Source organism: Canis lupus, chromosome 32, assembly GCF_003254725.2.
Source record: "Canis lupus dingo isolate Sandy chromosome 32, ASM325472v2, whole genome shotgun sequence".
Classification (NCBI taxonomy): domain Eukaryota; kingdom Metazoa; phylum Chordata; class Mammalia; order Carnivora; family Canidae; genus Canis; species Canis lupus.
Window position 1 is genome coordinate 38,249,325 of NC_064274.1, and position 16,410 is coordinate 38,265,734.

The window sequence follows — 16,410 nt, forward strand, 5'->3', positions numbered from 1 at the left end:
AATTTTCTTGGCTTTCTCCTATTTATTTATAAACTGGGGGCACACTTATAATATTGACCTGAAGAATCACTTTGTATAAATAGCTAAAGACTTAGAAATTAGAAAGTTAAGGAGCGTTAGAAATTTTTTTATTTTCATATTTTATTTGATATTTAAGTGAGTTTTTAATACAATCCAAACAAGCTTATTTGATGTCAGAGAACTAAAAATCTATAGTAGTGCTATTGTAATAATTGTATTGGTATTTTTTCATTGACAAGAATAATAGATTTCTCTGCCTATGTCATTTTGGGTTCTGCAGCTTCAAGCTATTATTTGGGAATGCTGTTGAAATTTCACAGTGTTATTTAGATTATTATAGCTTTCCTTTTAATATGGGTCACTAATCAGGAGAATTTCAAATGCTTTAAATTACATTCAAGACAGAAGACATTATATATTCAAAAGTACATGGTTGGGAGAAAATATCATATATTGGAAGAATATGGGTAGTTTGGTCTATGCAAGGCTGAGTGCATATGTGGAAATTATGAAATGATAGAGGATGGATAGAAGCCAAATCATGATGAAAATTTAAGCTATTTTAAATCCTACAGTAGGTGGAAAGGCACCAGAGGACAAGGAGAGTAATATATACCAGTTTGCATTTTAGAAAGACTCTGGTGGCAACGTAGAGGATGAATTTGGAGCAATGAGAGAAAAATTAGTTAGATAACTACTTGACCAGCCTGGAGAGAAAAGGTGAGGGCATAAATGAAGGCAGTACCAATATCACAAAAGAAGATTGGAGTATTTATAAGAATGTGTAGACAGCGGAGTCAGTTTTTATGACAGATGTACAAAAGGGAGGAAAAGGAGGAAGCTGGGGATAACTGTATTTGGGACTTACATAAGTAGATACATCATTTACCAAATTAAAGAATATAGAAAGAAGAAACAACTTTGGGGGGATGAGAGGAGATGCCAAATTTATTCTTAGATTTGTTTTATCATCTAGGTAAATAGATTTATTAGGCAGTTAGGGATATATGGCTACAACTCAAGAGAGATGATGTATTTGACACATACGGGAATTGAATGCCATAGACATGGATTGCATCATGCAGGAAAATTTTCAGGGCAAAAAATAAACAAGGAAAAAAAATAATAAAATAAACAAGGGAAAAACCTTAGGGTTTGTTAAGTAAGAGAGATGGGCTAATGATAGAAGGAGCAGTTTTGGGAAAGTATGACGAATAGCTAAAGGGTATGAGAAAATACAGGAGATAAGATTATCACAGGGAAACCAGGAAAATGGGGAGTTTCAAGACAGGTGGCCACAGATCGAGCAGAATAAGGATTAAAAAGTACAGGTTTGATTTAGTTACTAAGTCATTAGTGATAGAATAAAAGCAGTGTTAGAGGAACAATAGAAATAGAAGGAAGTTGGGGCGCCTGGGTGGCTCAGTGGGTTAAGCGTCTACTTACACTCAGGTCATGATCCCAGAGTCCTGAGATCAAGCCCCACATTGGGCTTTCTGTTTCTCCCTCTCCCTCTGCCTGCTGCTTTGTCTTCTTATGCTCTGTCAGATAAATAACTAAAATCTTAAAAAAAAAAAAATTATCTATGGTCTCCCAGTCATTAAAAAAAAAATAATAGAAGCAAGCTTAAGGTAGGACTGAAGTGTTTAGAAGAGCCATGTTTGCAACTTAAAATGGTTCAGAAAAAAATGGAATAAAATTAAAATTATTTAATTTTAATTATAGATTAAAATTTACAATAGGTGAATCTGAGTAAAGGATATACAGGTATTCTTTGTGCTTATTTTAATCTTTCAGTTTTTCTGAACTTTTTGAAATTATTTTCAAATAAAATCTTAAAAAGTCTTAAGAAACTACAGTAGAATAGAAAGCTAATAAAAGAGAAGTAAAAAAAAAAAGTCTGTTCAAAGAAGTAGTACCTAGAGAAGAAAGATGAAACCAAGAGCTTAGTTTTGCAGTTATGTTGTAGAGGTAAGGAACTAATGTTGTACAGGGAAGAGAAAGGTGCTAAAATAAGAATGGAACAGAACAGTAATTGATGGGAGTAAGATCTCTCTGGAGGTGGAATGAAAATGAAAATGAAACAAAGAAGGTAAAGAAGACATTTAAAGTTTTGTGATTTTTCCAAAGTATTCAAATTTTATTAAAAACAATTTTTTATTGTAAATCAGATCATTGATTAGATTATTGCTGTTGAATATTTAGGCTTTGTAATTGTAGTATTGTTATAGTTTGAAATCTCATTATATGGGATCCCTGGGTGGCGCAGCGGTTTGGCGCCTGCCTTTGGCCCAGGGCGCGATCCTGGAGACCCGGGACTGAGTCCCATGTCGGGCTCCCTGCATGGAGCCTGCTTCTCCCTCTGCCTGTGTCTCTGCCTCTCTCTCTCTCTCTCTCTCTCTCTCTGTGACTATGATGAATAAATAAATAAAATCTAAAAAAAATAATAAATAAATAAATAAATAAATAAAATCTTAAAAAAAAAAAAAGAAATCTCATTATACAACAAGAGTGAAGATTACATTGTCTAGACCAGCAGTTTGTTTTTATTGCTACCTGAGCCTGTTTTAAACATAGGTCATCTTTTCAGATGAAATATATATTTTGATTTATATTTATATATTTTGACTACTGGGCCTGTTTTTAAATAAAATATCAAAATTAGCATTATTAATTAAAGCTTCTTTAAAGCTTCGTTTAAAGTTTCTTGCCTTGATGTTGAGGTGTCTTATGTGCCAAGTGTAAAAATCGGACTGTTTTAGATTTGCAAAGAACCTGGAGCCAGAATTCCCAGTAAAGACACATGGATGTCTATGTCAGCAGAAGAAAAAAATAACACATCTATTTTTAACTTAGTTGGAATTCTGAAGTCAGACCACTTGGTTGAATGCCTGCCATAGTGATATTAAAATTTCAAACATGTTTATTAGATCTCTGCTGCCTCCTGCTGTCTGTTATATGGATACATTAATAACAGTAAAGAGTTTTTTAAAAATCAAGAATTTTTTCTGGTGTTTGTGAATAATAAACTTGAAATTATGGATAGGTACAGTAAACATTTCTGAAATTAAAATCAAAGTGAGGGCAGCCAGGGTGGCTCAGCGGTTTAGCACCGCCATCGGCCCAGGGCGTGATCCTGGGGTCCTGGGATCGAGTCCCACATCGGCTTCCTGCATGGAGCCTGCTTCTCCTTCTGCCTGTGTCTCTGCCTCTCTCTCTCTCTCATGAATAAATAAATAAAATCTTTAAAAATAATAATAAAATAAAAGTGAGTGGAGAATTATAATGTAACTTCAACTACAAATTTTATAATGTAACTTCAACTTACAAATTTGTAAGCCTCAAGTGAGGCACTTGATAGTCTTGAGTTAGGTCAGGGAGAAAGGTAGGAAGAATTTGTTTCAGTTTATACTTATCTAGTCCTGGTTTTGAGAGTCCAGAACATTGTGGACAGGGTGGGGGTGATTTAAAAGAAGGAAAACAGTTGTGTTTTTCATGGAATTGTTTATTCATTCTCCAGACTTTCATTGATGTCTTTTATGGCTAGATATTGTGCTAGGGGAAACAATGAAAGGGGGACATACTGTACAACAATAAAGAGCTTACTACAGTCTAGTGGATGTAGGAGTATGAAATCTTAAACAAATGAATGCCAACTTGTAGTTCTCTTCATTCTACTATCTTTTTATTGGAAGGTATTATTTACTGTGTGAGCAATATTGCATATAGGGTATTAAATTCTCATATATATATTATATAACCTTTCTTGGAAATTCAAGGTTTAACTTGCAGAGGCTGATGATAATCAAATATAGATTTTTCTTTCCCCACAGGATAATATTTAGATGTTTTGGTCAACAATAGATTCTAGTTGAATTTTGAGTGAGAGTAGTTTTTAAAAATATACCCAGAAGACTGACTTAGGGATAAAAAGTCATGTAAGATAAAGTTCTTTGTTATTGTTTAAAAAATAAAGTTGCTGCTTTAATAACTGATTTTGTTTTCTTTGTGATCTTCAAGTCATAGATTTGGAGTATAGTTAGAAGCATGAGAATGAAAGGAAATGTAAATGAACATGATGAAAATGCCATCTAAAAATAAGAGAGGGGATCCCTGGGTGGCGCAGCGGTTGAGCGCCTGCCTTTGGCCCAGGGCGCGATCCTGGAGACCCGGGATCAAATCCCATGTCGGGCTCCCGGTGCATGGAGCCTGCTTCTCCCTCTGCCTGTGTCTCTGCCTCTCTCTCTCTCTCTCTCTCTCTGTGACTATCATAAATAAATAATAAAAAAATAAAAATAAAAAAACATTAAAAATAAGAGAGGATACTGAAAACTTACTAGAACTGTATAGAAGTATAGGCAATTAATTGAATATTCAAGCTAAAGCCATATATTTTGATATCCTCTGTGGGTATCAGCACAATAAAGTATATCAGGTCATTTGATGTTTTAAAAAATGGCCTAGTTTCATCAGGAGATTCTGTATGATGATCTTGGATTTTAGTGGCATATACAAAAGAGAGCTTGCAGGTAGAAAGAGTTTGGAGTTAGCCGTGGATTGGTTTAAATGCTGTCACCAGTTATATAGCATTAGTTGGGTCACCTAACTTCCTTGGGTTGGGTGGATTGTTTCATAGAACATTTGGGACTGGAATCTTTTTAAAGACTATTTTCAACCAACTGGAGCAGTGGTTTGACCTCAGGATATCTTTTATACTATTAAAAAATACTGAGGACCTCAAGGAGCTTTTGTTTTTATGGGCTATATATGTTAATAATCACTGTTTTAGACTTATAATGGAAAATTTAAAGTATTTATTTAAAGAATGAGTTACTTTACTCATGCATGATTTTGTAACATCCATATATCCTCATTTAGAGAATATTGGTTTGCTAAATTATGCAATCTTCCAAATGTTGATACATTTCTTTATATATAGATATAAATGTAAAATATACATTTGATGTATATTTTATTTTTATTTGATGTATAGTTGATACATTTCTATTTATTTATTTATTTTTTATTTATTTATTTATTTATTTATTTATTTATTTATTTATTTATTTAAAAAAATTTGTTAGGGATGCCTGGGTGGCTCAGCGGTTGAGTGTCTTGCCTTCAGCTCATGTCGTGATCCTGGGGTCCAGGATCGAGTCCCACATCAGGCTCCCTGCATGGAGCCTGCTTCTCCCTCTGCCTATGTGTCTGCCTCTCTCTGTCTCTCATGAGTAAGTAAATTAAAAATCTTTTTAAAAGATGTTTAAAAAAACATCGCAACAAATATTAGCAGAAAGTCTTTTTTTTTTTTTTTAAGATTTTATTTGTTTATTCATGAGAATACACAGAGAGGAGAGAGAGAGAGGTAGAGACACAGGCAGAGGGAGAAGCAGGCTCCATGCAGGGAGCCTGACATGGGATTCGATTCCGGGTCTCCAGGATCAGGCCCTGGGCTGTAGGCGGCGCTAAACCGCCGAGCCACCAGGGCTGCAGAAAGTCTTTATAATAATTCTTGGGAAGCTAAAAACTCATGGTGGTGGATGCAAGTTTTCCAAAATTCTTACTTTCATCTAAAGCTTGAATTTAAAAAAAATAAAAAATAAAGCTTGAATTTTATCAATGGCAATAAATAATGCTAGTTGTGTTCCTTGAAATGAGATACACTTCTTTAATTTTCAAGAAAATTTCTGCCAGATAACACAAGTCTGAGTAAGCAGAGTTTGTGTGTTGTCTTTCAAGTAAAATTGGTGTTCAGTTGCAAAGATTAAATGAAGTAATTATCAACCTTTTACAACTTGAGTCAGCAGTCAATAAATGGTAGCTAGTGAGTGCTGGTATTAACATTTTACATGTTAATCATAATAACCTCCCATACATTTTAATTCAGTTGATGTTCGTAATATTCCTGTGAGGAAGGTAAAATGGTGTCATTATCTCATATAAATGAGGAAACATAAGGGATTGAGAGGTTTGCTTAAAGTTAGTAGACCATAAGTAGTGAATCCAGACTTCAGCCCAATTTGCCACGTGTCTTCAAATGCAGGATTTCCTTGCCCCTTTGTTAGCAAAAACTGTGGGAAACACACAGCTCCATAAAGTTTAACAGCAATAGTGCTATTTGGGCATAGCTAATATTTTCAGGTGATAATAGAAACAGCCATTTTATATAAAGTATTCAGAAAAGAGGTATTCTTTGAGCGGAGTCTTGAAGAATTAATTTTTGTTGTAAGAGAATTGCCTATTTATAGGAAACTTTACATAAATTATGGAGGAGTATTAAGTGCAGTAAGTTATAAAAAATCATTTAAATAACTTTGTTTTTCTCTCCTAGCCTTAGGCTTTAGAAAAGAACTCAAGAATTTGGAAGTAGGCTATAAATCTCATGAGTTCCATCCAGAGTCACATCTACAAATGAAAAATCCTTTGATAAAAAGGTAATCAAAGATATTTGGAAATACTAAAATCTTTTGCATTAAATGCATTTACTATAGGAACTCTCTGTGTGTCATAAAGGTTATAAGTCCATATTCCTACTCTAAAAACAATGGGTCTACAATATTATGATGCCTGTATTCTTGAGGACCACTAAAAGGATATAGGCCTAAGGGTGGGGGCCTACAGAGTACTGGGTACAATACATGATTACATGATTGTTGTAATCCTCATAGCATTCTTAAGAGGTAGATGATATTTTATAAGAGAAAATTGGGGGCTTTTATTAAGTAATTTGCCCAAAGCCATGGAGTGAAATTTGGATATCTACTTATCTATCAAAGCCTCTCTTTTCATCATTTCACTCTGATTGAATTGTGTAATTCATGCAAGAAAAACTATTTTCATGACAAAAAATTATTTTCAATGTGATATCTTCATCTCAAAAGTTAATTATTATCTAAATAAAGGTAATTTTGATTAAACTTTTTAATATACCATCCTTTTATAGCATTATATGTCAAAATTAAAGTTGTCTCTATTGGTATAAACTTTGTAATGTTGGTAGAAGTATTTTTAGGGTATTTAAGTATTTGCTTATAACTTTTTTTTTAGGTCTGTGCTACATTTTATCACAAATAAATGTAATTTCAGTGTTTGTAAGTTGAAATGAAATTTTTTAATTATGCCTTTAATTATTGGAAATCTAATTTTGGTAATGACAGGTGTTTCAGGCATTTGTATATTTTGGCATAAATTTTGGATTCAGAGTGTAGAATGCTAATGGTTACAAATATCTTCCCACTTCTGTTATGTTATAAAAATAAGTGTATATTGAGAAATTAAACTACAGGACAAATGTTTGTTTTTCCTCCATTTTTGCCTATTTGTATAAGGTGTTTTAGCTTTGTTCTTGTTTTTATGTTACAGATCACATATACGTGAAATCAATGGAAAGTTATTCCCTTCATCAGGTCCACAGTTACTCAAGGACAATGCAGCAAGAGAGCATATCCACCAGTCAGGTGAACAGAAACTTGAAACCTCAAGTGAATACAAATTTTCTGAGTGGCTTAATACAGAAAATTCTGAGAGAACAGGTTTACTTTTTCACAATGACAATTCTGCTTCTGGAAAAAGAATGAACAGTAATGAAATAGTCTCACCATCATTGTGGTCTTCACACATGAGACCTGTTGGGTTAAAGCCAGAAACTGCTCCCCTCATCCAGCAGCAAACTACGATGGAACAATGTTGCTCTGAGAACTCTCTATCCAGGGAACATACAGTTCAGTCAACCTGCAGACCTGATGGTTGTCAGATGCCAAAACTTGTTAGCCATAATCCACCGCCTCCTTTGCCACCAAAGAAATATGCGATAACCGGTGTGCCACAGTCAGAGAAAAATGAATCCACACCTAATGTCAAGCTTACAGAGATGTTTAAAGCTAATTCTTCTAGTCTTCCAAAGCACAGTTTAAGTCTGGATTCAGAACCAGGTTCAGAAGAGGGTACATATATGAATGATGAAAGACTTAGGGAAGCATTTCAAGTAAAAGAGCCTGTTGGCAACACACCAAACTACCTGTCCAGCTTTTCAACTGAAGATTTTCAGGCAGACTTGGCTACGGTTGTTGATGCATTTTGCCAACCAGAAATAGACTCTAGTTCTACCTGTCCAAATGAGACCATTTCATTAACTACCTACTTCTCAGTTGATAGCTGCATGACAGATACATACAGACTGAAATACCACCAGAGACCCAAGCTCTGTGTTCCAGAGAACAGTGGCTTTTGTAATGATGATGTACTATCTAAGAGTGAAAGAAGGATAGCACCTGTGTTACACAACAGTCTTGGTTCAAGCTGTCCTTCTGAGCAGAGATATAAACCTAGTATACATTGTAATAGATGAGTGATGAAAATGGTAAGCTGATACTTTTCAGAGGCCATGAAAATATAATAGGAATTGACTGACCCAACCTGGTGATACATGAAACTAAAACTGTGGCATTTTTAAAGTTTTAATCACTTTAACTTTCTATGTATATTGTTTTGTGATGATCAACTTATTGGAGATTTTAGAAATTCCCTTTGAATAGTCTTGGTTTGCCTGCAAAATAGAAAATCCAGAGGGTATGCAAGAAGTCACTGCTGTAGTTGAATAAAACTGTAATTTGTTCCTTTATGTGTTGCTAGCAGACCCCTAAGTATTAAACTAACCAATACTCACGTATGTAGATTGATAAACTATGCTAATTGAAAAATACCAGTTAATACAAGTTTGTGTAGTCAAAGCAGTATTTGCTTTATGAAGAAGCACTTTCTAATGGGTAACCAACCAAAAGAGGGCTTCACCCATTTGTTTTTGACTTCTGTGATAGTCTACTACATATGATCCCTTTAAGTGTCTTAGAATTATCAACCTATGAAATTGATAGCATTTGGGGAAGAAAACAAAAGCCTTAATGAAAAAGCAGTTTTTAAATTAAATTAGGGTCAGAATAGAAGAAACTCAATTTTGCCCCTAGAACTTTTATCTTCAGAATGCCTGGTTAACATAAATTAGGCCTTTGACTGTCATATGTATGGATAAGCTTACTTCAGACATGTAAGCTAAAAATAAGTGAAATTCTTAACACTAGTATATTTATGTTACATTTTTTCTAATTTTATATGAAATGTGAAAAGTTTTATTTTGGTTCGGTTCACTTTGGGCTGCTAATAACCAGTGTTAGGAATTAACTTAGGGCCTTCAGGGGATCTCACTGTGACTGCCTAAATTTTCCCTGCTATCATCTTACCTCTTTATAGATTGTCAACCCATTTTAGTGATACTCAGATTCTTGAGACTGAAAATATGTTTCCAGATTCAATTTCTTCTTTCACATAGAGGGTTTAATTTTAATGAAATATATTAATTTGAGCATACTTCCCATTTTTCTACTCTAAACAAAAAGTCCTTTCACCCTTTCATGGAGAGGGCTTTTTTTTTTTTTTAATGAAATTTCCATTATCATGATGACCTTATAAATGAAATTAAGTTATATTAGTTGCCTTTTTTCATTAGTTGTCATTTTATTTTGTATTAAGTTGGTAAACTAGATATGGCTAAGTTTTGTATTGCACTTAAAAAAATTGAAAATTACAGAATTAAAAATTTGTTTACATTAATAAACATACATATAACTCAACTCTATAAACTAATTAGTAAATTTAATATTTTTACCAACTTGATACATTGTTAAAATATTCTAAAATGTAAATCATTTAAAATTAGTATTCCTAAGTAAAATAATTTACTTAAATAAGTAAAATAATTGCTTGTAAAAACCTAATCTCACCCAGTTAAGAAATCTTGGTCAATTATTGTCTTCCACCTAGAGAAGCTTTTACTAGCCTTTTCTAACTGTAACAGTAGGTAATTATCACTTTATATTCTCTTAATTTAGAAATACTTGAATATGAACTATATTAAACTATCTTTTAAGAAAGCTCATTTTTAACATAACTTTTAGTATGGAAGGTTTGTAAATACTGTAAAGTTTTAAAAATTGTATTTGAAATATCAGTGTATTTAATGACTGCTTTTATAACATTGTAAAATACTAGAAAATGGGTTCAAGTATTTTTAACAACTTTCTGTGTAACTTTTTAAAAATTTCTATTTGGTCAAGATGTCCAGTTAAAAATGTATTATTTGAAACATATAAACTAATTTCTTATATTTAACAGCAGTCTCAATAGATTTGTATTTTCAACTCATGGGTGAGTTGTAACATCAAATAGATCTAATTTAAGTACTATCCAGTCGTAACCACCCAAATCATGTAATAGTACTAACAGACTAGAAAATGTTTTTGTAGATTCAACACTCCAAATATAGATTTGAATGCATAATTACTAATCATTCACATGTAAAATTTTTATTCCTAGGATACCTAATTTTTATAGCTGTTTTCTTCTGATTATAAAATTATGGTAACTTCTGAAATAATGCAACCAATAATTGTTGTAATGTTTAAAATACTTATCTTAAGACTTCTATTTTTCTGTGAAATCAGTTTCTTCTGGTTCAGAATTTCTTTTTTAAGATAAACTAATTTTTAAGTTAACATGGTTGGACTTCTCTGTGCATTCATGAACTGTGACTTCTTCTCCCGTCAGTTACGCATTTTATGAGAAATTAAGTCGACTTAAAGTTCAAGGGTGCTTGGGAGTATCACTAATCATAAAATGTTATCACTAAAGGCTCCTAAGTACGTAATTGTCATGAGGTCCAAAGCAGGGCTCCTTTGGGAGTTGGCAAACTTTTATAAAGAGCCAGATAGTAAATAATCTGGTCTTGGTGGACCATAGGGTCTTTGTAACAAACAACTACTCAATTCTGCCACTATAATGAATGAAGCCATAAACGGTATGCAAAAGAATGGCATATTTGCTTTCCAATAAAACTTTACTGACATTGAAATTTGGATTTCAGGCAGCCCGGGTGGCTCAGCGATTTAGCACTGCCTTCAGCCCAAGGCCTTATCCTGGAGACCCGGGACTGAGTCCCATGTCGGGCTCCCTGCATGGAGCCTCCTTCTCCCTCTGCCTGTGTCTCTGCCTCCCTCTCTCTCATGAATGAATGAATGAATGAATGAATGAATAAATAAATAAATAAATAAATAATCTTAAAAAAAAAAAAAGAAATTTGGATTTCATACAATTTTCATCACATGGCATCAAATAGTCTTTTTTCCAACTACTTTGAAATGTAAAAATCATCCTTAGCCCATGGGCCTGATCAAAAGAGGTAGTGGGCTATATTTGGCCCAATGGCCATAATTTGATGACTCTTATCCTAGAACATAATTTACAATAAATAACCTTTTTTTAAAAAAAAAAAAGGATTTTATTTATTTATTCATGAGAGACACAAAGAGGCAGAGACACAGGCAGAGGGAAAAGCAGGGTCCATGCAGGGAGCCTGATGTGGGACTTGATTCCAGGTCTCCAGGATCACAACCTGGCCCAAAGACGGCACTAACAACTGAGCTACCCGGGCTGCCCTACAATAAGTAACCTTAATGACCTTAAATAAAATATCCTGTAGTCTCTGAATGTATTCCCATGCCATTTAGGGACTAGATAGATATGTGGAGAGGTTTCTATTCTAAACTTTCAGATTAACAGACTCCTGAAAACTTCATCACAATTACTAGTCAGCCAGTTCATTTCAAATGGTTATTAAAATAATCATTTCGGGATGCCTGGGTGACTCAGCGGTTGAGCATCTGCCTTTGGCTCAGGGCACGACCCAACATCAGGCTCCCCACAGGGAACCTGCTTCTCCCTCTGCCTGTGTCTCTTGTCTCTTTGTGTCTCTCATGAATAAATAAATAAAATCTTTAAAAAAAATCATTTCATTTATATGAAATTAAGTTTTTGAAATTTACAACAGAATTTATCAGATTAAAATCACACTTCTGTTATTCTTTATTTTTGTCATAGCAAGTTTGCCAACTTTTCTTGGTGTCCTTCACCCTTTGACCCAGTGACCTTTTACCCATTTAGCCTTCAAGTGTGGTTTCTATAAGCAGTCACTACTTGAGATGGCACAGGTAAGTGATAGGTATGATTTCTTATTCATCAGCTGTAGAAAAGATTCAACCCTTATATTGGCATCATTTATAGTTATGTCATAACACTAAGATCATTTTCAGAATATTTAATATTTAATGGTGGTAGTGGGCTGATTTTAGGCTCAGAAAGGTAGTACAGACTATAAATCTTTGTGTGTAACCAACATTAAGCTACATGAGAACTGCGGATCCTTTCACAATCCTGCTACCTACCAAGTAGTTTAAACAAGTGCAAAATCCAAATGAGACCAAATTTAGCAAGGCAATAAACATTTATTGGACAAAATTATTAGCACTCAGCAAAAAAAGTTTGCACTGTTTGGTATACTCAATGAAATTTCAGTTTTGTGTTTCTTTGGGTGCTTCAATTTTTGCATAAAAGGTTCACTCCAGACAGATGCAACAATACCCCATAGGCATTACTGTTACCTTGTAGTGGGCAACAGGCAATTAAAATCTACCAAAATCAGTTCCACATTTCACCGTCAATGCCATTCTAAGAGGGAAAGAATATAAAGTTTACCAGATCTATGTCCTGTTTCTAAGTAAGGGGAATATCTTCAAAATATTTAGGCAATTCACATGTATCAAATGTCACCAATTTCAAAAAGAGCCCATTTCTAACATCTGTTACTTAAAGGAGTATCTGTTATGTAATAGGAATAGCTTCTGACGGCTTTTAGTAGCTGCTTTGGGAGTGTGAACTTTCTGATTAAACACTAGTTGATCACTCCTAGAATGTAAATTCTTACTAACATTTAGAGAAAGAATGTAAGCTCCATAAAGGCAAGGATTTTTGTCTTTTTTGCTCAGTACTGTACCTGGCCCAGAGTAAGTGCTCAAATATTTGTTGAAATGACTGCTGAAGTATTTAAGGTATAACCATTATATAAAAAAACACATTTTGGCCACAAGCATTCTTAATGCAATCACAATAAATAGGTTTCAGACATATTCTTATTTTAGGGGAGTTCAAGAACTTTAAAGAAAACAAAGGTAAGAGGACATGCACACTAGATTTCCCATGTTGGATATTATATTTATATACTTTCTCTGAGATTATTAACAATATGGCAGCCATCACAGAGGCCCACTTAATCTAAAAAACTGGTACTTACGGCTAGGACATTGTGGGCCTATATTTTCTGTATAGCTCTTAACTCCTTTTTCTCAAAATCCTTCCCTTTTGAGTAATTTATTTTTAAATATTTCACTTTAATATTTTACATTTTTGTATTATACTAATCTGGCTAATCCTTAAAATGTTAAAGGCAAGACATTACTATATTTCTTAATGAATACACTAAACCTTTACATAGAAATGTTTTAATATTCAGCCCCTGTAAAGCCATCAGATTTTGAAAAGTTTTTAAACATGAATCAGAGAGTCTAGTTTTAAGAATTTAGCTATGAATGGGTGAGATCATTACCCATTTAATATAGTCCCCAAAAGGAATAATAAGAGTAAAATGAAATGAAAGAAAAGTCCCTCAGTTTGAGATTCTGTTGCACAATCCTGTCTTCTTTGTTCAAGAGGTTTGTAGTCATTCTCAGAATCCACTCCAGGAACCAACTTCTTAATCTAGACATCAGGCAAACCATTCTGTAAAAACCAAATATTTGTCAACAATGTCTCCTTCCCATTTTAATACTTTACCCCAATATCTGAAAATCCAGGTTGTCTCAGTCATTTACCTATTCCTAAATGATTTATACGTTGATAAGAGAGAGAGAGAGAAAGCCTGGAGTATACCTCCTAAGGCTTCCATTTTCTACCCAAAACTTAAAACTCGTGTCATTTAAAAAAAGAAAAAGGAAAGAAAACATATTTGAGATATCAGTCTTTAGCAAAAAAAGGCAAAGCAGAGGAGAGTGGAGACTCTAATGGTTGGGCAGAGGATTTTAAAGAAATCCCCATCTCTTCCATTCACCCACTCAACCTTCTGCCTTCTAATCTTGTCACACTATCCAAGAGACCAGCAACAATGGGGCCATAGATACAATGAGTTTATGCCCAAATCTTTGCCAAAATTTTGGAGGTGGGGAAGGAAGATATAATTGCCTATCAAGGATTACAAATTCTTAAGCATAATGATGGAGAAAAGTTAACTTACGGTTAAGCAAACAACCCTGAAGTCCAAGCGAGCTCCCTAATGTCCAACCAAATGAGCTGCGCCGCTTTTCCACAGGTTCTCTCTTCAGCTCACTGCTTCTCCTGAATTTTCCCTCATCATTTCAGTCCCGTCTCCCTCTTCTTGTTCTGCTCCCCTGCCCTTTCTTTATCCTTCCTTCCCTTACCCTTTCCAAAACTGTCTTTTCAGAGTGCGTTAACATTTACCGAAATGGGGACCCTGAAAAATAACGTCTTAGTAAGACGTTATTAAGCGTTCATATCTGGACCTGTCTGAGATCTCTACCCGGCCTGCGGGACGTCAAGCTGCGCAGTACAGCCAACACCACCTTTCGTTGAGCGCTTACTGCTGCCGGGCAAGCGTGCACATCGCTTTCGGATCAAGTACTATGTCATTTAATCCTCACTACACCCCTATGACCTGGTTACTACTGGTCCCAAGTGGTAAATGGGAAAAATGAAGCTCAGAAAAGCTAAATAGTATCTCTAATTTTGCGGTACTAGAGGAACTCAAATCCAGCTGGTTTCTTTTTCTTTTTCTTTCCTTTTTCTTTTGTAAGATTTTATTTTTTTATGAGAGAGCACAAGTGGAAGGGAGGGGCAGAGGGAGAGGGAGCAGTCGGCTCCGCGCTCCGCAGGGAGTCTGACGCGGATCCCAGGCCCCGGGGATCATGACCTGAGCTACCCAGGTGCCCCCAACCCCAGGTGGTTTCATTCCAAAACATAAGAAGAAGAAATTATGAAGCCAAATTCCTTCCCCACCTCTTTGAAGACCCTGAGGTGCCCAGGAAGAACACTTTACTTCGTCTCATCCCGACCCCCAGCACCCCCAGTCGACTCTGCCACTTGGCCAGCTGGATTATTATTTTGGGCATACGCTACTCCCTGGAATTCAGTTACCTGGCCAACGCCCACACCGTGGTGGTCGGCTCCCTACCCGTTCAACTCCGCGTTCCGAGTACTCACTACGGTAAAAGATACACGAAGACGAACAACACCACGTCGAGGAGGATGAAGAGCCACAGATCCAGCCAGTAGGAATGTTTCGGAAACCGGTCGGCTGCGGATTGAGGCCGCACTTCGTGGTTCTGCGGCTGCCTCCCGGCTTCGCCCAAGCGCAGTCGCTCCCGGGGGCCGTCCCGACCATCTTCTGCTGCTGCGCCCGCCTCCATCACCCACCAGTCGTCGCCCCGCCGCAGCCGGAAATCCCTCAGGTCCCGCACTTCCGGGTTCGCCTTGCCCGCAAACGGCCACAGCGCGGCGCCTACGCATGCGCGCTCCCCTCCCCGGAAACGGCCTGGTCCCCTCGCCTTCCGGCGCTTCGCTGTCTCCGTGACGCTCGGCAGGCAGCTCGGCGGGCAGCTCGGCGCGCAGCTCGGCGGGGCTCGGCCTCCTCCCGGCCGCGGCGTGCGCGGGGCCGCCCCCTCGGCTCTGCTGCGCCCAGGGAGAGCTGGTTAGACTGGTTTCACTGGAAGAAGTCACCCTCAAGTCCCGCGGACGTCAGGTGCTGGATCCCACCCAGGAACTGCCCACGGTCACCTTTCCTTGTCCCTGTATTTCTTTCGGGTCCTCATTGCCAAGGGTTTAGGGCCCCCTCTGATAGGGTCTCTATTGTGTATATGGCACGTCACACCTATTCATTCCTGAAACAGTCATAATGAGGTGGACGTCGTAAGTAAGAGCCGGGGCTCCTAAGGAGGCCGAGAGCAAATCCTGAGACTGCGGCATGTACCCCATGGGAGTGAATTTAAGGGTAACCCCCAAGGTTTTGGGAATGTGACCCCCTAGGAGATTAGAGTGCTAGCAGAAAGAGAATGGCCATTGTAAGTGAGGAAAAATTCCCCTCTACCGACCTTCTTTGGGTCTCCAGCAGGGCCTAGGCATTAAACTGACATAAGATGAGACTTCAGGGGAAAAGCACTCAAGGTCTATTAGTTTTTGGTTTTTATGTGCACATGAGAACCTTCACAAGAGAATGAAGATAAAAGAAGCGACCAGAACAGAAAGCTTTACTCCTTTTAGATAGAGAGTCAAACCAGGCAAAGGGGTTTGGGTCAGGGGTGGTAAATTGTGAAGAATGACAGGGAGATAAACATCAGGGTACCAAGGTTTGTTTGTACAGATTTCTCAGCCTGATTCCCCATCTCTGGTGATAAGAATGTTTTTCTTCCTCCTCGTAGAGGGTAGGCACCTTTCACA

At 36.5% G+C, this 16,410-nt stretch overlaps 2 protein-coding genes across 4 annotated transcripts in view; one reads left to right on the top strand and one right to left on the bottom strand.

The window, feature by feature from the left end:
* Positions 1-11,859, top strand: part of USP53 (ubiquitin specific peptidase 53) — a 66,677-nt gene extending 54,818 nt beyond the window's left edge. For all 3 annotated transcript variants that reach the window (XM_025466011.3, XM_035709779.2, XM_025466014.3), the window contains 2 exons: positions 6,353-6,455; positions 7,384-11,859. In XM_025466011.3, coding sequence (XP_025321796.1) covers positions 6,353-6,455; positions 7,384-8,368 — 1,088 coding nt within the window. In that variant the 3' untranslated portion in view covers positions 8,369-11,859. The remainder of the gene's footprint in view (positions 1-6,352; positions 6,456-7,383) is intronic.
* A 474-nt stretch (positions 11,860-12,333) lies between these two features.
* C32H4orf3 (chromosome 32 C4orf3 homolog) lies at positions 12,334-15,939 on the bottom strand. The gene is made up of 3 exons (XM_035709783.2): positions 15,845-15,939; positions 15,112-15,645; positions 12,334-13,683 (listed from the first exon to the last, which is right to left on the bottom strand). Exons 1-2 carry the CDS (start codon positions 15,937-15,939, stop codon positions 15,177-15,179), a joined length of 564 nt encoding a protein of 187 aa, XP_035565676.2. The 3' UTR covers positions 12,334-13,683; positions 15,112-15,176.
* Between the last annotated feature and the right edge of the window lie 471 nt (positions 15,940-16,410).

What these genes read in the sequence shown, in the direction of transcription:
- C32H4orf3 (XM_035709783.2), bottom strand. Translation starts at nt 15,939, where the DNA reads ATGCCGCAGTCTCAGGATTTGCTCTCGGCCTCCTTAGGAGCCCCGGCT. An exon ending in ACTGTTTCAGGAATGAATAG is followed by an intron (nt 15,646 to 15,844) that starts GTGTGACGTGCC and finishes CCCTGGGCGCAG; the next exon opens with CAGAGCCGAGGGGGCGGCCC.